Source organism: Polistes fuscatus, unplaced genomic scaffold (assembly GCF_010416935.1).
Source record: "Polistes fuscatus isolate 324 unplaced genomic scaffold, CU_Pfus_HIC Scaffold9, whole genome shotgun sequence".
Lineage (NCBI taxonomy): Eukaryota > Metazoa > Arthropoda > Insecta > Hymenoptera > Vespidae > Polistes > Polistes fuscatus.
In genome coordinates, this window is record NW_025113173.1 from 3,804,297 (window position 1) to 3,831,709 (window position 27,413).

At 34.0% G+C, this 27,413-nt stretch overlaps 2 protein-coding genes and 1 long non-coding RNA gene across 5 annotated transcripts in view; 1 reads left to right on the forward strand and 2 right to left on the reverse strand.

Annotated features, from left to right (window-relative positions):
* LOC122525710 overlaps positions 1–17,142 on the reverse strand; it is a 37,262-nt gene extending 20,120 nt beyond the window's left edge. The window contains exon 1 of the long non-coding RNA XR_006305866.1: positions 17,059–17,142. This is a non-coding gene — a long non-coding RNA (uncharacterized LOC122525710). The remainder of the gene's footprint in view (positions 1–17,058) is intronic.
* LOC122525732 overlaps positions 1–27,413 on the forward strand; it is a 94,191-nt gene that overhangs the window by 38,084 nt on the left and 28,694 nt on the right. The window lies entirely within an intron of this gene.
* LOC122525706 (protein RUFY3) overlaps positions 27,049–27,413 on the reverse strand; it is a 16,920-nt gene continuing 16,555 nt past the window's right edge. For all 3 annotated transcript variants that reach the window (XM_043648625.1, XM_043648627.1, XM_043648624.1), the window contains exon 12: positions 27,049–27,235. In XM_043648625.1, coding sequence (XP_043504560.1) covers positions 27,095–27,235 — 141 coding nt within the window. In that variant the 3' untranslated portion in view covers positions 27,049–27,094. The remainder of the gene's footprint in view (positions 27,236–27,413) is intronic.

Here is a 27,413-nt window from a genome sequence, read left to right on the forward strand (position 1 = left end):
AAAGAGAGAAAGAAAAATAGAGAAAAATTACCTTAAGGGGTAGAGGAGTAGGGGGAAGTAGGTGGGGGGGGGGAGGAATAAAAAAAGAGAGAAAGAAGAAATGATTAAAGAGGATAACATAGAGGGTAATCTTTATGACCTAGCGAGGAGAAATCGTGTCTAGAGTGAGAGCCGAACATACGAACGAACGAACGAATGAACGGACACGTGCTAGAAACACACGTGCGCGCACCTACTGTTGCCGACAGTCGTGCGGTATATCGCACAAAGGATCCCATTAAACGGCACGAGCACGCAGATCCTACCCTTTGAACGCACGCAAATCAGTGACAAGTCGCGTATGCGCCGTTTCATGAAAACCGGACTTTCGGGGTACATCAAGGCACAGCATGGTCTCGACATTCTTCCTTCCCATTCTCCTAGAAACACACTGTCTCTCTCTTTCTCTCTTACTTTTTATCTTTTTTTTTATCTCTTTCTATCCTCCTGAAAACTGGACACTCTCTCTCTCTCTCTCTCTTGCTTTCTTTTTCTATCTCTCTGTGTTTTTGTTCCTTTAAATAAAAGTTATCATATTACACGTTTACTGATACAAAGAAAATAATATAGAGAAGAAATTTTTTGTCTAAAATGTCTATTTCCAGCAACCCCCTCCCCAGTCCCACCCCCACCCCCACTCCCAGCCTTGTGCAACTAGTTAGTTAGTTGCAGAGAGTAAGAAACTTCAACGTATTTTCATTTGAATAGGTATAATAACTATATGATATATTCTCAAAGGAATCTTAAACCGAACCTAGCTTTATCTGCAGAGCTTTTCAAAAGCTCTCGTCGTACACATCGTTAATGATTAATATCCCGTATTCGTATTAAAACGAAGCAAAATGAGATGGTACGTACTTCTTCCTTCTTCGCAATCTTTAGATTTCTATTCAATCTTAAATTTCCTCTCTCTCTCTCTTTCTCTGGGAAAGAAAAAATAGGGAAAAAGAAAAAAGAAGAAAGGAAAGAAGAGAAACGCAAATCGAAGTGACGATGACTCGAGGGAGAAAAGGGACTATCCGTGACAGTAGAAAATGGAGTTTTGATGCAGCCACGTATACGTCTGTGTATGATATGTGTGTGTATGTGTGCATGTTAGAAGAAGTAGTAGCTACGGTCAGTTGGTCAGACTTGGTAGAATCGTAAAGCTGGAACCCTGGCAAACTCACGATCGGTTGAGAATAAAGAACAAAGCGTCCCGACGCGGATATTAAGCCAGGATATTAAAACGCCACGAAGGATCGTCGTAGCTAATATTAGTCAGGCGTGCTGCTTCGTTCTAATCGTCCTACTATTTCCACCTACTCTCTCTCTCACTCTCTCACTTACTCTTTTTATCTTTACCACCACGACCACCCCCATAACCACCCTCTTATTTTATTTTCCTTCCTTAAACCTGGCTCAACCCCCCTCCGTTCACGTTCCTTTGCTTCAACCTCTTCCCCCCTCCCCTCCTCCTCCTTTTCACTTGCACCTTAGCCATCACCTTCTTTTACTACTACTACTACTACTACTATTACTATTACTATTACCTGCCAAGTATTTACGGAATTCTCAACGAGAGTAACTTACGACGGGAATGCTTTACATAAGAAAGTGGAAGCGGAAACGTGTGTACAGGTTCGCACGCAACGCATGCGGATAAATTTACTTCATTTCTTTTTTTCCTTTCTTTCTTTCTTTCGTTTTCTTTTCTTTTCTTTATTGTTTAGTTTACTTCACGTGTATTAGCTTTTTTTTTTTCTTCTTTTTCCTTTTCCTTCCGTTTACTCTTTTTATTTTGTTTTTCACTAAACCGCAATCTCTTCCTTCGAAGTACACGCGTCGGTCACACGAAATGACTCTTTTAACTGCTTCGGAGTTTACGAGGAATACGTCGATGTAAAAATCTTGGTTAGATTGACATATAAAATCCTAGAAAAATAATATAATGTAAAATAAAATATAATATAAAAAACTTGTGTGTGTACTTATGTACGCACGTAAGAAGTTATACTTCTTTGCCGTACCAAAACGAACATAACCTCAATAACCTACAAATAACTTCAAAAAAAACTTCAAAGGAAAAAAATAACTTAAAAAAAATAATTATTATTATAAAATATATATATAAATATTATTTATATATATAATTTTATATATATATTATTATATATTATATATATAAATATTATTATATATATATATATATATTATATATATAAGAAAGAATAAAAAAAAGAAAAAGAAAATATCAAAATATAGATATCAGTCCACACTAAATATAAGAGAGATATATCGAATGACTTTACGCGTCAACAGCCATGGCACGGTGATAGTATTAGTTCCCACTTCGATCATTTAAGGATGATTTGTCGGTACAATCGGAAACAAAAGTTAATGACATTTTCATCAAATCCATATCTCTTAATATCTGTTGAAATAGATGATTTAAACCAACTATTTTTTTTTATAATAGAAATTTTGATATAAAGTTTCTAAAAGAATGAAATTTAGTGATCATTTTAATAATATTAACATAAAAATCTCAATTTAAGTGAAAATTGTAAATAACTTTTGTTTGTGACTGTACCGTGAATTTAACTTTAAAATAATAAAAACTTTAATTTTTTTGTCACTGATCATCGACACAAATTTTTCCAAAAATTAAAGTAAAAAATTAGGAGACAAATACATGCATTCATAAATTTTCTATTAATTGAATTTTATTCAATTAAATAAAATAAATCTTGTTTTTATTCAGGAAAGCGTGACAACACCGCACTATTTTAATAGTTGGCAGTAATGATATTATTATTATCCAATTTTAGAATTAAATATCATGCGTATGCGCATTGCGCACTAACATGACTCTTTATTTACCTCTTTGACGCAATTGAAGGTTATGTGTGTTGTGTTAATAATTTTACTTGCGTTCAAATTTTCGCGCTAACATATCTTATAACAAACTTGTAATTTACTATAGTCGTACTTGATTTTATTTCTCGTATGATGTTTGCGACGTTGCCACGTTTTCCTTGTAATTCATACTGCTTATTCAATAATATTGTAAATATCACCAATTTTTATTATTTTTCTCAATAAACAATATTGAAACTACCAATTATTAATCGCTTATAAGTTTCTTTGATATTTAATCTATTGATTTGAAATTTTTGGAATTTTTCACATCACAATTTCATTATTTTTTTTTCATTTGAATAGGTCTGGTAGCATGTTTTCCATTTAACTACGTGTTAATTTGTTGCAACTAATAAATGTTATAACTTTTAAACGGGCTTGTAAAAAAATCCCAATTTTTTTGAGAAGTTTCAGTAGATTTGCCAAAATAATATATTTTTTTTTCAATCGATTATCATCATTTTCAATATACCGACAAATCATCCTTAAGTAAAGCAGCGCTGAGTACGATTAGTACTTGGATGGGTGACCCGCTTGAGAAAAAAAGGGAGGAAAAAGAAGAAGAGAAGACAACTTCACGCCGTAAATTTGAAATCGCTTTGTCGCGCGTCGTAAATACTGACAAACTTCATGGTGTCGTTTTTCCAGACGCTCGGAACAAAATCACTCCCCATTACATTTTCCCCAAACGCGCCAAAAGGAAGTATAACTTCAAAAAATGAAAGGAAAGGGGAAGAAAATAAACGTAAATGATAATAAAAGAAAAAGAGAAAGGAAATAAAAGATGAGGAAGATAAAGATAAAGAGAATAAGAATAAGAAAAAGATGCTCTTCGGATAACTGTAAAGTATACTGACGTACTTAGGGTACGAGTGAGTACGCGTAAAGAAAAATAAAATAGTAGAACGGTACCTTAGCGTGCATATAAATTCGTAGACGAGATCTTTGGGAGAAGAGAAAGGTAAGATGAAAGATTCCATTTTCTTTTTTTTTTTTGTATTTTTTTTTTCCTCAACGATTTCAGAATTCCCGCGTATATCGCGATTTCTAAACGACGCTCGCCTCGGTCGCAAGGGATTATTCCATTCCCTTTTCTTTCTATATAAACGTAGAAATGTGTCTTCTGTGTGTGGTGGGGAGGGGGGGGGGGTTAAAATCGTGAAGGATTAAATGGAGCGTGTGAAGCGAGCTCGACGTAAACCGAGGTAGACTAAGGTGCTACGATTATTTGCGAGGGTTCGCTCTTTTGCAGAACGATTTCAAGAAACGAATAGACAGGAAAATAGAAAAATAAAGAGTGAAAGACAGAACGAGATAGAAAGAGAACGAGATAAAATGAGTGGGAAAAGAAGAGCAGATAAAATCGAGTGAAACTCCTTCGCATTTCTTTTCTCTGATATACGAAAGATAATAAATTGAAAAAAAAAACGATAATTAAATGATATCCTAATAATAGAAATAACGTTTCATGGAAATCGATTAATCGATAATTCATTATATTTTTTTCTTTCCTAATTTTATCCGAAATCCTATAAATACATAAAACATGCACACACCTACATACACACTCCTACATACATACATATATGTGTGTAAAGGTTATAAAATAAAAATAAATTCTGGGATAGGAATCAATAAAAGAAATACTCGTTGTTGGTGTTGGAGAAAACTGGTTGTTGTTACTAATAAGTAACATTGTTGATTCAACGTAACCCATTTCTTTCTCTCTTTTTTTTTTTGTCGTGGTTTGCGTCGTTTTACGACGGTGGACACAACAGAAGGGGGATTAAACGAGGCGGAAGAATAGTATGGTTGAAGCGACAGCAAACCGTTCCATTATTTACAACGAGTACGGGGATCGTAGCACGGACATCCGAGTCACGTACGTTCCACAAGAATATATGAAAATGGGCACGTACACTGTGAGCTCGTAGTGTGTGCCGAGTGGTGAACAGAAAACGCGAATGAAGTCCGTTCTGACAGATCGAATCGTCTCTCTTCAATCCTTTCGTTTCATTCCCAGACGGAAATTCACGGATATTAAGAGCGACAGATTCGTCTTAATGAAATATTATCAAGTTTCGACATTAACGATAACGAACGACGACTAATTCTTTTTTCTTTTGCTTTTTCCTTTTTTTTTTCCTGAACGAGTAAGATTTAACGTTTTTAAAAGTTTTAAACCCACCATCGGCAGCAGCATCGTGGGTCGTGCGTGACAATTTTCGATGACGTCTTCGTTAAAAATAATAATAATAAAACAAAAGACAAAAATAAAGAATAATAAAAAAGTTGTATTAAAATTAGCGAGCATCTAAATTAATTCTAACGAAATAATCGAGAACGTTGATTCGGCAAAGCGTAAAGTGTCAATAATATAAAGAATAGAGATAGAGAGAGAGAGAGAGAGAGAGAGGGATAGTACATACTAATTAATTGGGGTGAAATAACCGACTATAAAATAGTTGGCGTGTTGAGAGTTTGAGTCGTGCGCGCGCGCGCGCTTGCCACTGAAATCGGGAACGGAAAGGTGGAAAGGGAAAACGGTGGTGATGGGGGGGGGAAGTTGGGCGGTCGAGAGTTTAGCCGAGTCTAGGATAGGGGTGGGTGATATTCGGTGGGGAAGGTGGTACCCTTAATGAGGTTGATAATGGGGTGTAGTTATATAGTCCTCTCCGTTCCCTATAGCCTTCGGTCCTGTTCCCCTCTCCCACGTTTCCATTCCTCCTTTCTACCGGTGGTACTCATTGATTTCGCGGTGAAGTTAATCAGACTGCGAGAATTTCGTATTTCAACCGGGGCTTTCCCAGCCTTTACTTAAGTTTAAACACTTGCCCTAGAAAAGCCGTTAATTGGGCCTCGGTATCGTACCGCCCTATTACCGGAAACCTTCTCTGTCTGTTTGTCTCACTCACTCTCTCGTTCTTCTCATTTAGTTCGTTTCAACTCGATGATGGACTGAGGAGAGAAAGAAAGGGGAAAATGCTAAAGCTCGATAAAGAAAAAGCTCAGTATGTTTCAATTAGATGATAGCAACGAAAAGAACCCTAAAGAATGGGATATGTAGGGTACGCTTAAGGGAAACGAATCGTACGACTAGATCCTTTGGCATAACGGGGTTGATTAAATAACACGGCGTGCAAATATCGTTTGGACGTTGTCAGGGTGTGCGAGTGTCTCGATAGAAAAAATATTTTTTCAGCCGGTACACCTTTCCTACGTACCATATCAACTATTTGTAAAGCAACGAATTCGTTCGGAAAAATTCTTCTTCTTTTTTTTTGTTCTTTCCTTTCTTATTCTTATTCTTATTCTTCCATAAGATATCTCGGAAAGAAAGTTTGCAGGCACTCTCTCTATCTCTCTCTTTCTTTCATTTCCTCTCCCTTTCTTTAGATACTGTCCCTAGCACAGAATCGTTAAATAGCGTAATCCAATTAAAAGGCACCAAGAAATCCTATGGATCGAACGAAGGGAACCGAACGGAACGGAAAGGAACGCTCGGTGAGAGATAAGAATGGAAAAGAGTAGAAAGGAAACGGAATGGAAATTTCACGCTTTCCCTTTCCCTTTCCCTTTGATACTCTCTTCCCTTTTAAATGCTTCTTACTTTGTTTTACTAACAAGAAGACGCTATCCACCACCTCCTTTTCTTACCCTTTCTTCTTTTCTTTTCTTTTCTTTTCTTTTCTTTTCTTTTCTTTTCTTTTTTTGCTTACCGTGCTAACGAGACGTTCTGGTTGGTCGTTTTACCTGGGTATTACCACAAGGAAACGAACGATTTCCGCGAGTAAGGACAATGTCAATACTACGTACTTCTAATACATTTATATTTAATATATATCTGTGTGTGTGTGTATGTATATATGTAAGTAAGTAAGCAAGTACGTACGTACGTTCGTAGGTTTCTTTTCAAAATATTTCTTTTTGCATCGGTTCCGTAAGAATCATATTACACAAAAGATATGAAAGAAATAAAAATGAAGTAGGAAAAGAAGAAACGTAGGAATTTCAAACGTAAGATTAATCTATCGTAGAGATTCGTATTGATGTGTTAAAAAATAAATAGTAATATTCGTCTCTATGGAAAATGAATTAATGGAAGAAAATAATAGAAACATGAATGATAGGTCTTCGTGGCTCAAGTGGTAGAGCGTTCTTTCGGTATGCGAAAGATCCTGGGTTCGAATCCCGGGCCTCCCCCGATTTGTTAAACAACTGAAGCTCGAATTTTATTGGAGAGTTCTTCGAACGAACAAATGCGTCAGGGTTGCGTCACTAAATAGAAACATGAATGGGATTTTTTATAATAAAGAAGAAGAAAAAATGATATGGGAAAATGTAAGAAATGTAAGAAAATATAAGAAGCAAAAGGGGTTCGGGATTATATTCAACCAATAACGACGATGAGTAACGTAGGCTTTTTCGAAGAGAAGAAACTATAAATCGGTTGCTAGTCATTCAAGGCGATTTATCCTTTCTACGGTACAAAGGGATGATGCCAAAGCATGCTAGAATGTAATATCCGCGGTTCTAAAACACCAGAAAACTTGTTTACATCTCATTCATTTTCCTAAAGCGTTTGATATACATCCGAAGGGTAAATTCTACGTTTAAAGACTGGACGGATGATAAAACTTTTTAAGCATTTACGTTGATAAATAAAAGAAGAAGAACATTATAAATGAAAAACAAAAAATGATCATCAAGCATAAGAAAATATAAATCAGATATTAAAACACCTAATTCGTTCCCTTATTTCATTCCCGTTGAAAAATACCAAACGAAAAAAGAAAAAAAAAAATAAATAATCCCAAGAAGTAAGTTTTAATTTAAGTTCAATTTGATGATATGAATGATTCAATTTGATAAATAATGAAAAACACAATAGGGGAAGAAAAAAAATATGATAAAAAGAATATGTGAATGGAAAAAAAAAAAAGATTCGTACAGGAAGTAATTTCGTAGGTCCAATTTTGATTTCACTTACATATCATACAAACACACACACACACGCAACTGACATAATCGAAATTTCATCGTAGAAGTTATCGAGAGGATTCATTTCTTTCGGATACTTTTCTTCTTCATCTTTTTATATGCCCAACTAGAATCGGGGATGAATCCACGTGAAAAAGGCTTCTATATTACCTTAGAGAAAGAAAATGAGAATAAGAAGGAGAATGAGAGAGGGATAGAAGAGGGAGAGGAGTGAGTGAGATGAAATGAGGGTAAGACGATCGTGGTCACGCATCGTCTCGGTCAGCGGCCGGCCATGCGCGTGTGGATATTTCATAACTTTGCACCGTGATTTATCGCAGTCTCGGTGATTTTTCATCGGGGAAGCTACGAAATGAAGTGATTGATTACGTCGCGTGAAGGAGGTGGAGGAAAAGTAGTTGGGTAAGAACAGGAAGAGAGAGAGAGAGAGAGAGAAAGCACGAGCACGCGTTTTCTGCTGTATAGGAAAAGATTTTTGTTCTAATTTTTGAATCTCCTCTTTTTATATACAATTTTATACTTCAGATAGATTAAAGAATCTATGGGGTGGTGGGTCTTGTTGGTAAAACGTTGAAGACGTCCGACGTTGAAATATAATCGTGCTTACGTCCGTGAAAATTCCATTAAATAATTTATATTATTATATAGGAGACTAGTTTCTTTTGATCATTAAATTCAGCCCATTCCCATATCCCCCTCTGTCCCTATGTGCGTATTATAAATAATATTATTTATTAGTTAGAACAATTAGGATTAGTTTTGATTTGTTTTCTCTTTCGTTTTTATAATTTTTCTTTTTTTTCCTTCTATATCGGAGTTACGATTCTCGTGGATTTTTTTTTCAAATCGTAAATGCGAAAATGTATTTGCTATCGTAACATATACGTTTGCTTTTATCCTTTTGAAAAAATAAAACATTATTCTGTTCTCATTTTTTATTTAATTTTTATGTTTTTCTTTCTTTTTTTGTTTTTTTTGGAATACCTCCAAATGAAGAAATCAAAACTTATGCGCGTTACGATCCAATGAACGTGCATTCTCCATACACAATATTAAATATAAACGTTCTTTTTATAAACTCCATATGAAAATATCCAGGATGGAAATAAATAACGCGTTTTTTTTTATTCGTTGCAAAGCGTACTTCCTTTTTGATGACCACCGCATGTTCGTTGATCGCAATACTCATAATTTTGCATTTGATACATATCAAAGTATTGAATGTACAAAATGTAAAACATTTGACCTAAAAATATTTCAACGAAATGATAATGCACATGAATATGAATTTTTCGCGGTACGCATCTTTTGCATAATCTTTCGCAAAGACTACTATCGATCTGCGAATTGTAAAATCTACAAAATATATTCTTTCAATAAATAAAAACACGTATATATACATATATATAAAAAGTGTACATAGCAATGTTCCAGATAAAGAATGTAATGCGATCTAGGAATGAATACCGAAGTAGAAAAATATAGTCTCGAAAGGAATAAGAAATATGCAGCCCCGTAGCTGGCCAACGATTAATAAATGAGAATGGAAATAAAGAAAGAGAGAGAGAGAGAGAAAAAAAAAATGAACGCGCAAAAATACGTAGAAAAAGAAAGGAAAAAAAAAAGAAATTAAAAAATGAAAACTCTGCTTCTCGAATTTTATTCGTTCATTTCTCGTGAAGATGAAGAGACTTCGTTGCACTCTCCGATAAAAAAAGGTGAGTGCATTGACGATTCAAAATAAAAACAAAAAGAAAAAGAGAGAATTATAAGAGGTAGTAATAAGCGCATCCCATCCTACGATAAGCACACTTCTCCTCCTTCCACTTTTTAAGAGGAGAGAGTCTTTTGCAAAAGGTAACGCGATTCATCGTTGCTAATTAACTAGGAAATTTGTGCGGGTGCCTGTGGTGGTGGTTTCTGGTAAAGTTAAGATACGACGATAGGGAAAGAGATGCGCACGGATAGAAACTGCGGGATGCGAGGAAGGATATCTCGAGCATAAACCTTCCTACGAAACTATTACGGTACTAGGAATAACGTGGAATAGTAGTATAACAGTGATCCAGAAAACCGATACCGATACGAGAAAACACACACCATTACTTTCCGTTAAAACTTCCCTCAATTTTTTTTCTTTTTAATCTTAACAGAGAGAGATATCACTCGATTAGATTATATTTACAATCTCGTGTAATATTTTGTTTCTTTTTTAATTGTATTTTATCCGATCGATGTTAAATCTATCATTTATGATTTTATAATTAATCAAAAATTATATACGCACGTAAGAAGTTATACTTCTTTTGCGTACCAAAACAAACATAACCTCAATAACCTCAAAAATAACTTTTAAAAAAAAGAAAAGAAACATATTTTCAACCGATCGATATATTACATACATAAGAAAGAATACAAAACAAAAAAAAACAAAAATATCAAAATATAGATATCAGTCCATACTAAATATAAGGGAGATATATCGAATTAATTTATGCGTCAACGGCCATGGCGCTGCGATAGCATTGGTTCCCGCTCGATCATTTAAGTCAAGCAGCTCTGAGTACAATTAGTACTTGGATGGGTGACCCGCTTGAGAAAAAAGGGGGGAAGAAGAAAAGAAGACAACTTCATGCCGTATACTTGAAATCGCTTTGCCGCGCGTCGTAAATACCAACTAACTTCATGGTGTCGTTTTTACAGACGCTTGGAACAAAATCACTCCCATTACATTTTCCCAAACGCGCCAAAAGAAGTATAACTTCAAAAAACTATAAAATATGTTAATCTGTATTTTATGTTCCATTCCACGTTATAGTCGTTCCTTTTTATTACTATTATTATTATTATCATATCATCATCATCATCATCATCATCATCATCATTATCCTATAAGGATATTATAATTATTATTATTATTATTACCATTGTTATCGTTATTATTAATCATTATTGTCCTAATCGCTGTTTAAATTTAAACAACCGTTTCTTATCGTAGAACTCTTTTTATTCCCACCATGCTTTCTCATTTCCTACAGGATTTTTTCTATACACGTTTCCTTAGTTAACCTTTTCTAAAAACAAGAGAGATACATTCCAACTTCTGACCTAATTAAGGCTACTCTAAAATCTTCTTGAATCTTCTAAAAATATCTAAGCTATCCCTTATACGATCTCAACGAAATAAAGGCACAGATTTCAATATTTCCCGAGCTGTTTATTAGATTTGGAAATGAATTTATATTGCTACGTGAGTATTCCTAAATACGTCACGTAATATTAGTATTAGAAACACGTATATATTAATAATAAAAAAAAAACATGTGTGTGTTCTAAAAGATTAGCAACGTAATATAAATTGTTAATAGTATTATTATCTTATAATTATTATCATATTATGATTATATTCATTACCATTGTGTGTGTTCAAGCTATCAACTTTTACAAATCTTTTCAATTACGTTTTACAATCTCAACTAAATGAACACACATACACACAAATTTCAACACATTTCATTTCCTAATAATTATTTATTATTTTCACAAAAGAATTATTAATCAGATAGTTGTCAATGCGGTAAAGTATGAAGAATAAAAATAAAAGAAACATAAGTTCCATTTGCAACAACAACAACAACAACAACAACAAAATAGAAAACTAAAAGCAAATATACAATTAAAGTATTAAGAAAGGTGAGAAGGAATAAGCTATGAAGATATATATAAAACGGGTGCAATAAGGTATGAAAACTATGCTTTCACGTCTAGAAACGTAGGAAAGCTCGTGATAGAAGTTAAAAGATTGTTACTTGAGTTCGCGAAAGCGAAGTCAAAGCAGCCTGCTAATTTACAGGTTCAACCGTGCGAACATGCGATGCGCGACTCGTAGTAGGTACGTTTCGTACTTGGAGATCGTATCGCTTATATGCCGGTGTGTCTTCTTTGAATCAGAGAGAAAGAGAAAGAGAAATAGAAAGAGAAATAGAGGAAAAGAGAGACATCCGCAAACTCTCGAGCACAAAGCATGAAAGCACAGTTAAACAATCCAACTCTTCGCGCGTGAAAACGCGTCCTTAACGGTCGATCGCGTTCGAGTAGAATCTTCAATGAGAACTTTTGCATTCGTATGGTATTATTCTATTCCTTTGGTAAAATAGATAAAAACATATATAAATATACATATTATTTTGCGTTAGGTGTATAAATTATGTAAATAAGAAAATTTAATAATAATATGTGTGTGTACAAATATATATATATATAAAAGGAACAGTACAATATTGGTGAAGCGGGGAAGTGGTGGGGGGTAAATGTTTGAAACGTCAGTGTGCGACCAAGCGGATTTTTCTCCTCCATCTCTATTTTCTCTTATGATGTTTCTTGTTTAATATACCAACATTCATATTCTCTTCATTATTCGAAGTTGCTTTTCCTACGTCGAATATCGCGAATAACTACATCAACGAATAAAAAAAGAAAAATCCCCTCCCCCCCAAAAAAACAAAAACCACCACCAACAACAACAACAAAATATAACGAAGCGCGAAAGCCACCGCGAATTCACACTGTCGAATAACGGAAGGCATTTCTTTAAGCTTGTCGATCCGCAGATTAACGTACATACGCGTAACGACGTCGAATAAATATTTATGTCCCGTCCGAATGATCGTGCTAGAGAAACATTTGCTACGTTCGACGAGATCGATCGCTCGTAAAAAAAGTCGATGCGTTTATGTCCAATACCCACCCCCAACCCCCACCCCGTGCCCCTCTTCCTGCCACCCTTCCTTTTCTCTTCCCCTACACCCCCACCCAAACCCCACCAGCAACCTTTCTCGATGCATTATTCTCAAAATCTCGGCCAATCCCTGCCCAAGATTAAAACGCGCCCACATTTTTTCGTCACATCACGTGTGTACTGTGTTTTTTCGTCGCATCAGGCGTGTACTGTTTGATTCATTAAAGAAAAATGATTCTTAATTATATTTTACGATACACACGGTCTATCGAATATCACAAAGCGTGTTTAGGGGGCTGGGGTAAGAGGGAGGGGGTGGTTGTATCGTTTACTGACCTGCTGATTCTTTCGAGAACGTTAACGATGGGCTTTGAGTCAGTCTCTCAAACTGAATTTGTCTTCTTTTCTTTTTTTTTTTTCGTAGCATCCTTTTAAAAACTACCTCTCTTGCTTCGTTAACGGGAAATTCTAACGTAACAACGTTATCATTCCACTTCGTCGTTTTCTTCTTCTTCTTCTTCTTTTTTGCATTCTTATTTCCCCTCTTTTTTTATTTTATTCTTTTTTTCTTCGATTATCATGCAACACTAAATCGTTCGCGTATATCTCTGTTATCAATAAAACGTTCTTTTTTTATATGACGATCGTGAAAAAAACAAATATCTCGTATTTTTTTTATAACGTATTAGATACAAATGTGTAATCGTCTATTAACGGGCTATCAGATATTATAAATATATATTATTATTATTATTATTATAATAATTATTATTTATGTAACCTCGTTTAATTATCTACAGATAATTCGATTTGTTATATTATTTAAATGTAAAAATCATTTAAAAATCAATATTATATAAGCGTAAGCTTATATTCGACCAACAGTAATATTTTAATTGTTTACACGTTAATAATGACCGATAAATAATTCGCTAAAGAAATAAAATATATATATATAGAGAGAAATAATCGTTCATGCGAATTTAAAGTCTTCCAACAACCATTTATATTTATCGCCTATGCATTTTGGAAAGAACAGCTTCTGGGTTTAGTTTCGGTATAACTCATGTACACGGTCAACAGGCGCATATGAGTGAATCGGATATTAAAGATTCAACCGCATCGTGTTGAAAAGCAACAGCGTGTATAGAGAATTTAGTATAGTATAGTATACACCATCAACAAACACACACACACACAGAAAGAGAGAGAGAGAGAGAGAGTAATGTTGAAATAAAATCAAACCAATATCGTGTTGTATGTTTCGCGTACAATTTCCACTTACAATCATTAATGTAATATGTAACTCACGATGATTAGGTACAATATGAGCCTGCGTGTGTTAGTCCCTGTACACGCACACATCGTTAATACTCCCAAGAGTCCGTTCACACGTGCTTCCGATTTTCGACCTTCTCACGGTCCTCTCTCTCACGAGGTGCGAAACGCAGTGAAATTGTCGATTTAACGTAGGATACCTTCCTCCTCCTCCTCCTCCTTCTCCTCCTCCTCTTTCACCACCTCTTGCTCACTGTAGTTACGCTTACGACTACAAATAGACGAAGGGTGAGTGGTCGACTAACGGTGCTTTGCTGTTTGCGAATTAGGTGCAATCAAACGCGAAATCACCCCGGCAAATATTACACTGTTTACCAATCATATACGTCAGAGGACTAATTAATCTCGCGCGTGATTAAGGAAGACGATGGATGAAGAAAGATAGTAATAGTAGTAGTAGTAATAGTAAGATACTAACTACGGGCATGAAACCTTTGGGAAAACGTGATAATCAAATTTCTTATCGTCCGGGTTGATTTACTAAAACTAAAAGGTATCATTTATTCGTTTCAAGCTTTCAATCTCGTTCTCCTGCTCGAATATATGAATTTTGAAAGCGTTTAAGATCCTATACATCACTGTATTTCGTATATTACGATAAAACTGATGAGTCATCTATACGTTCAAAGTATTCCCCGTACAATGTACACACATACATAGATACATACATACAATCATATAGATACATATGAATATCTAACATAAGTACACAGTTGAGTAACCAATGGTATCGTTTGTAAAAATGACGAGGCCGTATTTGCTCACGAAAGAATAACACACAATGCTTGCTTGCTAGCTGGTTGGTTGGTTGGCTGGTTGGCTGGTTGGCTGGCATTACACGGAAACTTCTTCCAATTCTCTCGATTGGAATAAATGCGTTTAACACACCAACTTGAAATCGAATGTACACTTTAGTGTCAATCATCGACAGTACCGACAGTAATTAAAAGTTCCAGGTGACAGTAGGAGTTCAAAGGCCACCTTCGTTCGTTCGTTCGTTCGTAGCCACCGAATTTGATGCGTTCGAACCAAAGTCGAGCGTGCATCGACGCAATTATCTTTCTCTCTCCATTAATGAAATTGCCATTCTCTCTCTCTATCTCTCTCTATCTCTATATCTCTATTTCTGTCTCTATTTCTCTCACGTCATTCGAAAAATCGTCAAGGATCGTGACGTATAATACTTTCTCCAAACTATTGTACGAAAAATTTGACACATCAAAGAGAGAGAGAGATAGAGAAAACAACAAATTTTTCTAACACCGGATGAAACTTTTCATTTATAATCATTTTTTGTTGTTACTTCACTTCAATCATCGAATCTCTTTCTTTTGTTAACGAAAGAAAATAATTGGAGAAAGACGAGGAAGGGGGGAAGAAAAGAAAAGAATAATAGTAAAAAGAGGGGGGGGAATATAAAAAAAATAAAACAGCACATAACAAATTCAACGATCGTTTTTCAATATGTATAAATACGCGTGTACGTGCGAGTGTGTGTCCTTTTCGAATGCAACGATTTATGTTTCTCATTTCCGTTTTTCGCATTTTCGTTCTTTTTAAAACGTATAGATAGGTATAAAAAAAAAAAAAAAAAAAAAAAAAGAAAAAAAACATCGAGCGAACAATAAAGTTACCTTTAACGAACATCGAGAGAAAAAAAAAGAAAGGTTTACAATTTTATTTTAGGGAAAGAAAGTCGATGTAAAATAATAATATATCGTTTGATAGGCAGAAAAAAAAACACACACACGAATGAAATAATTATCGAGCATACAATCGATTAGAAATAAATTTTTGTTTTTGAAAATCACCAGAGAAAAATTGTAATTTCTTCTATATTTTTATACATATTAACAAAAATCATATCATAATAAATTTCAGTTGTTGATGAAGTTGCAATAAAAGGGAGGAAACGTCTAACTAATTCAAGAATAACGTTCGAGAAGAATTTATAAGCCGTTCAAAATTTCCTAAAATAAAAATACGTATTTTAATATTAGAAATAAAGTTTGGTAAAAGAGTGTCGAATGGATGGGGAAATAAAAAAAAATGTAAAGAGGTTCACTGAGAAAGAGAAGTCTATTGTTAGTCGACGAAATCGGAAAGGTAAAAAGGACTGACTGGTGGTGTTGGTGATGGTAAGGGTGGTAAGAAGATGGAAGATGCAAATAAACGAAGCCCACGTTCGTAGCACGATCTACGAAATGTGTCCAGTGACGACGACTAAAGAACCTATTCCGGCGGGGAACTCGTTCAAGAAAGAGAGAGTAATTATTATCGTACGAATGGATAAGGAGAGTTCGTTGGACTAACTTCCGCCGTGATAATTTATACTTGCCAACCGTGCTTGTGCCGCCTGCTAAGAGTAACAGAAAGAAAGAAAGAAAGAAAGAAAAGAAAAAGAGAGAGGAAAAGAGAGAGAGAGAGATCGAAGTAAAAGCAACGAAGGGAGAGAAGAAAATAACGGGAGGGTCGCAGGTGGAACAATGCAGAGTATGCAGCTTTCCATTTCAATGTCTTTACTCGCGACACCAGCATAATCGAGATTGCCACGATTGTCTCGTGATTTTCATCAAGAGATCGATAATCCTCCTCCTCCTCCTCCTCCTCAGTCTTCCTCCTTCAACTCTTCCTCGACGTGAAACCGTAGGACACGATCGTTAAGGATAAATTTTCTTTTTTTCTCTTCGCATGGATATTACTTACTTTTCTCTCGGTTTTCTCTGTTCTTTTTTATTCTATTCTTTTCATACAAAATATAAGATAATAAGAATAAAATGTATAATATACGAACAAAGGTATCCAATTTATTTGTATCTTTGAAAATTGACGACGGTGAGAGACGAAAAAAAACAAAAAGATGATTCAGACAATCAATTCACAATTTCAGAGATGAACAATTATTTGAATCAATTATTGAATAATAAAATTCATCGTGCCGTTCGTGTGTGCAAAAGCCATAATTAACTGAATGTGTATATATGTGTGTGTGTGATAGAAAGAAGAGAATAAATATCAATGTGTCGGCACTATCGATTTACCTGATAACGGATCGATCAGCGCGGATGCCCATGTCACGATGGATAACACCGGAATCGCGAGAACGAAAAGCATATTGCTACGTCGACGACGGGTCTACGTCAACTGACGCTTAGGACGCAACCCAAACGGCAAACCACTCTCTCACGGTTTGCCGCCAAAGCGTGCGGAACTCCTATTGCGCCGGCGCAAACCTTTACTCTTTCTACTTGGGAAGCTCCCGTTAAATTTACTTTTTCCACTTCACAACTCCACCGAGGAAACTATCCCGCGCCCTCGAGATACACCCTCTCCTCGCACTCGACTCACTCGCAATTTTCAAACTAACATAAAAGTCGATTTAATTCGATCTATGTATGTATGTATGTGTTTATGTGTGTGTATGTGTGTATATTAACTACGTTAAAAATGAATTTATCTCTTTTTATAGAGTTATCATAACAAAACAATTCCCTTTTACATTTCCTTAATAATTTATTTTGGTGTTCGGAAACTCAATCAAACGGTGCTGCTCTATCCGATTCAAAATTTATATTAAAATTATCACTTACAGTCATTGGAATTTTATCGTAATCTTTTCTGTATCGTTCGTTCGTTTCCAAAGAAGTTTTCACTTTAAAAATATTCTATCTTTTCTATATACAAATATTTGATTTTATTTTGATTTTATAAGGAAAAGAATGCAATTATACACATAACTCGATCTATGTATGTATGTAAGTGTGTATTTGTGTATATTCAAGTTGGATATTAACTACGTTAAAAATGAATTTATCTCTTTTTATAGAGTTATCATAACAAAACAATTTCCTTTTACATTTCCTTAACAATTTATTTTGATATTCGGAAACTCAATCAAACGGTGCTGCTATATCCGATGCAAAATTTATATTAAAATTATCATTTAGTCATTGGACATCTGCAATGCCCCATGGTACGTTACAAACGAAAGAATTCATCAAGATTTAAGAATATCTACAATAAAAGAAGAAATTGTTAGCTTCAGTGAACGCTACAACTCCCGTTTAGCCAAACATCCCAACCCTTTAGCAAAAAATTTACTGGAAACAAATGAACTAGTACGAAGACTAAAAAGGTTCTACCCTTCTGACCTTAAAACAAGATTTGAATGATTTAAAACATCGTAATATTATTTGAGTCTAATGTATTATATCTACACTCACCATTGTATATCTTATTTATTTACATTTCATGTTATTACATCACGCCAGCCTAAAGTACTTATAATTCTCGTCGAGAATTGATTGTATGTTCTGTAATGAATAAAAAATAAAAAAAAAAAAATTTAGTCATTGGAATTTCATCGTAATCTTTTTAAAAATTTAAGATAACTGGTGTGACTTTATGCAATTTTTCGTTGATGATTTATAGATGAAAATGTTTGTTCTCACTTCTGTATCGTTCGTTTGTTTCCAAAGAAGTTTTCACTTCAAAAATATTCTATTTTTTCTATATATACAAATATTTGATTTTATTTTGATTTTATAAGGAAAAGAATGCAATTATACACATAATTCGATCTATGTATGTATGTATGTGTGTATGTATGTATGTATGTATGTGTGTGTGTGTACGTATAGTCAAGTTGGATATTAACTACGTTAAAAATGAATTTATCTCTTTTTACAGAGTTATCATAACAAAACAATTCCCTTTTACATTTCCTTAATAATTTATTTTGATATTCGGAAACTCAATCAAACGGTGCTGCTCTATCCGATGCAAAATTTATATTAAAATTATCATTTAAAGTCATTGGAATTTTATCTTAATCTTTTTAAGAATTTAAGATAACTGGTGTGACTATATGCAATTTTTCGTTGATGATTTATAGATGGAAATGTTTGTTCTTATTTCTGTATCGTTCGTTCGTTTCCAAAGAAGTTTTCACTTCAATAATATTCTATCTTTTCTATATACAAATATTGGATTTTATTTTGATTTTATAAGGAAAAGAATGCAATTATACACATCGAAGATTTATTCATAACAATTGGAAATATGTCAATAAATTTGAAACAAATTAGTTGGAAAAATATAAAAATTGTTTAATGATCTTTTGTAGAATCCTGGCGAGGTAAAATTTCTCTTTCTCTAAATCGATTTTATATTATTTTTTATTTCGTACGTGAAAAGTACAATTCCATTAATATAAATTCGAAACGTAGAACAAAATCTTATCAAAAATTATTTGAAATCATATAAAAATGATATATATATATATATATATATTCATAAAAGGAATTAATTTGATTAGGATTCGTAGAAGAAGCAAACTTTTATTTCCAATTTGCTTTACAATTTTATTGGACAAAAAAAGAAAAACCCACTATTTACGATTACCGCATCGAAGATTTTCTCGTATGCACATTTGAAATATGTCAATAAGACAAGAGAAATTCATTTCAACGATATAAAAATTATTCATTAATAGTTTTTTATAAATGGGACTCCTCGATTTTAACCAAGGCAAGAGATTTTCTTTCAATTTACTTGATGACGCTTTTAAATTTTGTATAAAATAAAAATATACGATTACGGTTAGAGGAGAATATATTCATATATGTATTTTAACGTGACAATAAATCCAGTGATAATTAAATTTCATCTCGAATCACATTAAAATAATTCGTCGACGTTATTTCGTCGAAAAACATTTTACTAATTTTGTTCAATTAATTATATCGCGAAAAAATCTAGAATATTATAATAATAATAAAAAAAATTCGTTTCCTTCGATATGGTCGGTCCTTGTTTTTAAAAAATCTCTTATTTTGTGAAAATAAAATCATTCTCACGTGTAATGCGTATAAAAGGTAAAATCAACGAAAGATATGCGCGTTAACACATTCATTTACAAACATTTTTTTTTGATATAATTTAAATTATTCGTTCCTGAATAACGTAATAAACAATTTCTTATTTATATATTACTACTCGTATTTATCGACGTTACGAATTTATGATATTTTTTTTAATTGAAAACATGTCATTACATTGAAAAAATGTAGATATTCCAAAAGGAGAGATCAATTTAACTCATCAAAAAACTGTCAAATAAAATCCAATCGAAAAAAAGAGAGAAAAAGAATGAAAATAAAAACAACAACAACAAAAAAATTAAAAAAGAAAGAAATATAATAAAAACAAAACATCGTTACTAATAACATTTCAAACAAGATGAGAGAAATATCGTGAAAAAAAACGAGTTCGCGATAATACCATCGAATATGCTATTACAGGAATATTCGTATTTGAAAATCGATCGATATTTCAAATGATAAAACGTAATTTATATTTTTGTACGACTTACAAATTGACTTATCGTTAATCGAGTAGAATAAATATCACTTTGTTAAAATAATTATTCTAGAAAACAATGTCTCCGTTTATTATTTCGCGTCGTTTAGTAGTATTTCGAGTTATGTTTATTAATTTACTCGCGTTATCAACAATTATCTCGAGTATTACGATAGTAGGAAAATTGCCGCAAGGTAAAAAAAAAGGGAGAAAAATAGAACTGACAAAATGGAGGATCACTGCATGTGTTAGTCGGGAAAGTTGAGTTTAAGTGCGGGATCAGCGCACTTTGAAAATCTAGTTGTTGCTAGTTCGAAGAAACTTTTGACTATCTCTCTCTCACTTTCTCTATTTTACGTGCACGTCAAGGTGTCGAGTCAAAGGAAACCTTTAGAAGGACGCATTGGAAAAGAGTAGGCAAGTAAGTACTTATCCAAAAGATCCATCTTTCCAAAGAACTTGTTGTTGGTTTATAGGGTTCCGTTTTTCTCGAGTCAACACTGGGATACCGGAAGATAATAAATGATTAAAGGAACCAAAAGTGGTGATAAAATAATGTAAAGAAGATAAAGAAACACTCGGTTGAAAATGAGAGCTACTTCTAACTTTTCAAAAATAAACAAACACCAGGAAACCTTCGACAAAGTGAGACACCACTTTAATCTTTTGAATCATCCCACGTTATTTGGTAGAAAATAAACAACGGAATATACGAAAACTTTGACATTTGGATAAATAATCTTGTTCTTTATGCTTTTCATTTTTATCTGACGCGAATAAATATTACTTGTAAATGATAGATAAACGTCGAGAAAAATAAGAAAAATCAAATTAATCTACTTAAAAAAGAGCATCTTTGATGGTTAAATTATTAACGTCATTATCGGGAACACGAACTTTTTCTATAAGAATATCTCGGCTCAATAGGTTCATAAAAAATGGAAATCTCGAAATATTATAAATGAAGGGGTTATCGATCGATACTTATTGGATTATTTGCACCTCCTCCTGAAGTTATATAAAAGTTTATATCCCGTATAATTCTAAAATCATTTCTACTAGGAGGATAAATGTTTGGATAAAATATTTGGTCTATTATTGGTCAAACCGTGAGTCATTTACCAGAGAATTATCTTACGAAATGTAACCCACCACCAATGCTGAATTTTGAGATGGGAATTATGATTGAACTGGTTGGAAATGAGAAGAGAATTCGAATAAAAGATCGTTCTAAATTTTAACGCACGAACGACAGTGGAATCGTAATAATAATAATAATAATAATAATAGTTTTGTCGTTTAAATTTATTATTAATAAATTGTTACCTCGATCAAAATTCTTATTAATGATGAACGTATGATATTCGATAAATATCGACGAACGAATCAGAATTTTACTTGAACTACATTCAGCAAATTCAAATTGACAGACTTACCAACTGATACAGAATTTATCAGAAAAAAATCTATCTGTCTGGTTTAGTTTCTGAATCTTTTTATCTAGCCTAATCAAACTTTCATTTTCAATAGCAATTTATTTTTGTTAATCAAAAAAATGATGACGAAGAAGTACAAATCGTAAAATAATTGACTCGAATTTCAACTTCAGGAGTCGTAAGCCTAAAAAAAGACAAAATATTAAGCTTAACGAAATGAAAGAAAAGAGAAAAAAGGTAAAACGTGTGTTAGCGTACGTCAGAACTTATTCCAACGATATGGAATACTTTGGGATTGCTTTAAAATCGTAAGTTACGGGGAAACGAATCGTTTTGCCGATAAATACGTGTACCCGATATACCGCTACCGTTTCGTCAGTGGAACGACAACGCCACAAATGATGACCCAATGTCGTGAAATATCACCGGTACGATTAAACAACGTCGCTCGGTGGTTGGTCGATCCATAGGCAACTCGTCGACCTAATTGATGTTTCCACGATACTAACGAAACATACGTGGGCAAACTCAAACTCAAACGCAAACGTAAATGTACAATTTTCATTTTTTTTTTTTACTTTTTTTCCTTGAATCCAAACTTTTCTCGCACATTTACGAGCGTTAGTTCAATTTGAATTTGTATATTCATTTTTTTATTATCAATTTATCATTTCCCTTTTTTTTTTTATAAATTTGTTCGGTTGCCGGTTAATATAATAAATCTAGAAAAATCGTTGAGAATATAACTAACAAAAAGAATGATGAGGGGGATGGGGGTGGGTGGGGGTGGGGGTAAACGGGGAGATCGATAGGAAGGGACGTTTGAAAACACGACGGAAAACAATCATTGTTTTCGCTACTTTGTATGACTTGCTACGGCTCGCTGCATCACCGAATAGTCCATTTTTTACGTTATATACATATACATATACACATACATATACATATATATATATAAAGAGAGAAAACGAGAGAGTCAAAGTTTGCGTATCCGTGATACGCACACTCTCGTCTGTCGGCTCGTTGAATGTAGTTCGTTTCGCGCTTTTTCATTGTGCTTTGCTAAACTCGGAAGTGGCTACGCATCGGTGATCTTGGCGCGGACTCCACCATCACGCTTTTTACGGTCCATCGTGTTACGAGATTATGTTCTACGCTTTTTCTACCAGCCGTTTTGTGGAAAAGTCAAATAAAAAGCAAAACCGAACAAAAAAGGAAAAGGCCCCGTAGCCACTCCGCCTCCATTTCCACCCCACCACACCACCCCCGCCGAAAAAAAAAACAAACAAATAATAAATAAATGAAAAGACAAAACCTCTGGCGATAAAACCCGAAACGAAAATAAATGAAAAGTAACGAATGAAAAAAGAACACAAAAAGAACAAATAAAGTCAACGAGTAACCAATCGACGTACGTCGGAGCCAGAGGACAAACAACAAAATGTCGACAAAATTTGATTATTTAATCGAGCATCATCATCGTCATCAACATTATCCTGCGTTTGAAATATTCGAATACTCTTAAACGCTTCTCTGACTATAAGAGTTCGCGTGCTAATTTCTACCCACGGCATTTCTACCTACAATTTCAGGATCCGAGTGGCACCCGATGAAATCGCACCTCCGGTCGGATGTTATTACGCGCAACAACCTTCCTTTTCTACCTATTATACGCATGCCATCCCAATCGATTAGATTATTCAAAAGGGAAATCTACGTGCTCCATGTTAAACCACCTATTAACGTGGAAAACCTGACTATTACTAAATCGATCATTCATAATTAGTGAAAATCCTTAGTTATTCTCTAGAAGCTTTTACATCATACATAAATCAAAACGCATACACATTAAACGAAAAATGTATAACCGATTGTAAAAAGAAATCTATGCAGTTGGATCGAAAGAAAAAAGAAAAGAAAAGAAAAGGGTTGGATTCTTTAATCTACGACGAATCCGACGAATTTCTCGTTTTCGTAAAACACTTCGCATCACATCCCCGCGCACGCGAATCGTTTAAGGGGGGGTAAGGAGGGGGGGGGGAGATTTCTCTTTGAAAGAAGGGGTGGGAAAACTGGTCGCGTGCATTCAGTGGCTTCTCGTGCTAGGTACACCTCAGGTTAACTCACCTTTCCTAGTAGAATAAGGAAGAACAATGCTAAGAGTAAAAGAGATAGAATGAAAGAGAGAGACAGAGAGAGTGGATCGTTTCAGGTATGGAAGAAAAGGGGAAGAGAGGGGAAGAGGAAGAGAGAAAGGGGGTTGGTTTTGAAACCGAAGGCAAGACAAGGCACCCAGAGGATCGATTTCAATTTAGCATCCGTTTAAGCGTGCACGTTCGCGGCTAACGAGCTTTCGAAAGTCGTAGATAGCTGACAAGTTGGCCTACGAGCGGTCGCAAGCCCACAACCAACCAAAACAGCTTCGAAACTTATCGCGGTCGGTTCCGTGGCTACTCGTGCAACGCCGAGCAAGATTCCTCCTCCTCCTCCTCCTTCTACTCCTGCTCCTCCTCGCGCGTTTTCACATTAAAGCAAGAAACCTTATTTCGAACGTTTCTTAGACACCCCTTACGTTACAACTTATCTTTTACAATTTTTTTCTTATCCTCCTTTTTTTTTCCAGATACTTTTTGTAACATAAATTATTAATATATTTATTAACGATGTGTTGGTAATTATTGCAGTCTATTTTTTTTATTTTTTTTACGAAATATTTTCGTAACGAAATGAAACTTCATTTTTTAATTATTTATTATAAGAATACTTTTGTATTATTGGATTGGCAATTAAGTGATTACGGATTTTATTGACAGATAAAAATTATATTTAGTTCAGTTTTTCGATAGCAAAGATCAGAAAATTTGATGAACGTGGAATTATGACACTGTCCTGAACGATAGTCAAATGTAATACAATACTTAATTGAATAAAGTTATATTTGTGTCAGGAAACACATTTTAATAATTTTAAATTACTTAGTTACCAATCCAATATTATATTAAATAATAAGAATATTTCATTTATAGTTATGTGTTGGTAATTATTGCAGTCTATTTGATACGCTTACGTGAAGTTTTCTTATTTTTTTTATGAAATATTTTCGTAACGAAATGAAACTTCATTTTTTAATTATTTATTATAAGAATACTTTTGTATTATTGGATTGGCAATTAAGTGATTACGGATTTTATTGATCGACAAATCATATTTAGTTCAGTTTTTCGATAGCAAAGATCAGAAAATTTGATGAACGTGGAATTATGACGCTGTCCTGAACGATAGTCAAATGTAATACAATACTTAATTGAATAAAGTTATATTTGTGTCAGGAAACACATTTTAATAATTTTAAATTACTTAGTTACCAATCCAATATTATATTAAAAAATAATATTTCATTTATATTTATTAGATTATTATAATTATTTCGCATTCATAATTACATTTATTTAGTGAATCTCAATGAAAAAATTACTCGTAACATTTGAACGAAACGTAAATCGTCAAAAATTCGTGTGTCAATTAAGAAAAAAGAAAAACAAAATAAGTACGTGACATTTTTAATATAAGTATAGTTAAAGTATTCGAAAAATGGAATAAGAATGGGACACGTATTATTCGAACGGAAAGTAACGTTTTGCAATGGGCCTAGAAAGTTTCTAGTTGAAGTCGATAGAATGGCGTGTGGTTCCCGGTTGGCAGATTAAAGGGAGGGAACGCGTGTGAGGAAGGGATTTACGTTCCGTTGCCTAGATTACACATTATACTTGGCATTTTCTTCGGGCACGGTTTCCTTTCTCCAAGAAATTCATTTTCCTTCTCACTCCCACTCTCATTTCCTCATTCAATGTTCGTACTTACCAACTGAATCGTTTGCTTTCGTATCCACACAGACCGTGAAGTTAATCCTTTCATCGAGGACGAAGAAGAGGTATTCACAATTCTATTGGATATCGACTTACGGTCATCGTTGATGGTTCTCACGTTATACCAAATGGGAGAAATTCGATTCTATTTAAATCCCAACACTCGTTTCACCACCATCACCATTTCCACCACATTTTATTACCTACCAAAGTCTTACACCATTGAAAAGAAATGTGTTTCTATAAAAAGAAGGGTAAAACATTGATCGTTAACTCAAATTCTCTTTGAGATAGAGAGAGATAGATAGAAACAGTTTTGTTTTTATGAAAACAGTTTACTTTATTTGACGTATAATATCATCTTTGTTTCTTCTTTCATTTTCTTATCGTAAAGAGGCTAGAAAACGCTTTTAAAAAATATCGTTGTACAGGCACGAACGCGTAGCAAAAATCGCGAGACGCATACTGGTGGTGGGCTCCGCTAATTTTTCTTATCCAAATTTTCAATTGAGTATTCAGAATTGTGTGTGTGTGTGTGTGTCAGAGCAGCACGAACGTAAACGACGTGTCCAATGGTGTCTGTTTTTGGGCTCAATGTCAAAATAACTGACGAACGAGAGTGCAAAAATATCATCTAGTGCATCATAGAATATAATATAAACGTATTAACGAAGATAGAGAAGGATACCGGGAACTTTTTTCTTATTGGAGAAGATATATACGCGGGAAGAAGAAGAGGAGGGTTTAACAAAAAGAAGAAAGAACAAAAAGGGAGGAGGAAAAAAGTACGTGGAACGCAAGTAGTCAAAAGTTTCGAAACGCAGCCACGCGTGCAAGCCGGGATATCGTTTTGAAATCATAAGAGAAATTGTGCGATGAGCTCGAACAAAATTTTCCTCTCCACCCCCTCTCTTTCCCTCTCTCTCTCTCTCTAACAAATTTTTCGATGTAGTGGAAAAAAAAAAGAGAAAAGAAATAAAAACACAATATCAATTGATAGAAATCTAAAAACACACACAGAGAGACAGAGAGAGAGAAAATAATATAGAGAAAATCGGCTAGGTAGGTAGACGAAAATTGTAGAAAATTTGTTATACCGGTTTTACGGTTAGAAAAGTATTATACTTGTATAAGAAAAAGTTTTCGGAAGGGGGAGAAGAAAAAAAAGAATAAAAAAAGAAAAAAAGGGATAAAAGTAAACGTTAGAAAATATCAAGAAGCGGGAAACTTCGAACTCTACTTTTTCGTCCGTCAAAATGCGTGCTAAGAATAGACAATGAAAATGGGAGAGAGAGAGTTCTCTTTCTTTTTTCTTCTTCTTCTTCTTGTTCTTCTTTTTGTTTCTTTCCTCTTTTTCTTCTTCCTCTTCTTCCATGTTACACCTTCAATATAATATCATAAAAAGAAGTAGCAGGTTAAAGCATAACGGAGTATCGGCCAACCAGCAAAACGTAACACTCGTCGCATACTCTAACTTGCTTCGAATTGTCAGTCAATGACATTGTATTGTCGCTGCAGTTCTTGCAAAATATATTTCCACAGTGACGGCAGTGGTGCTGTAAAAATAAAAGAAAATTGACAATTTAAAAAATAATATACACACGCACACACATATGGTTAATAATTATTAAATAATAACAAATAGTTATATATGTATTATATATGTATTATATATGTATTATATATGTATATATGTATATATGTATTATATTTTTGTATAATAAGGTGGTTAAA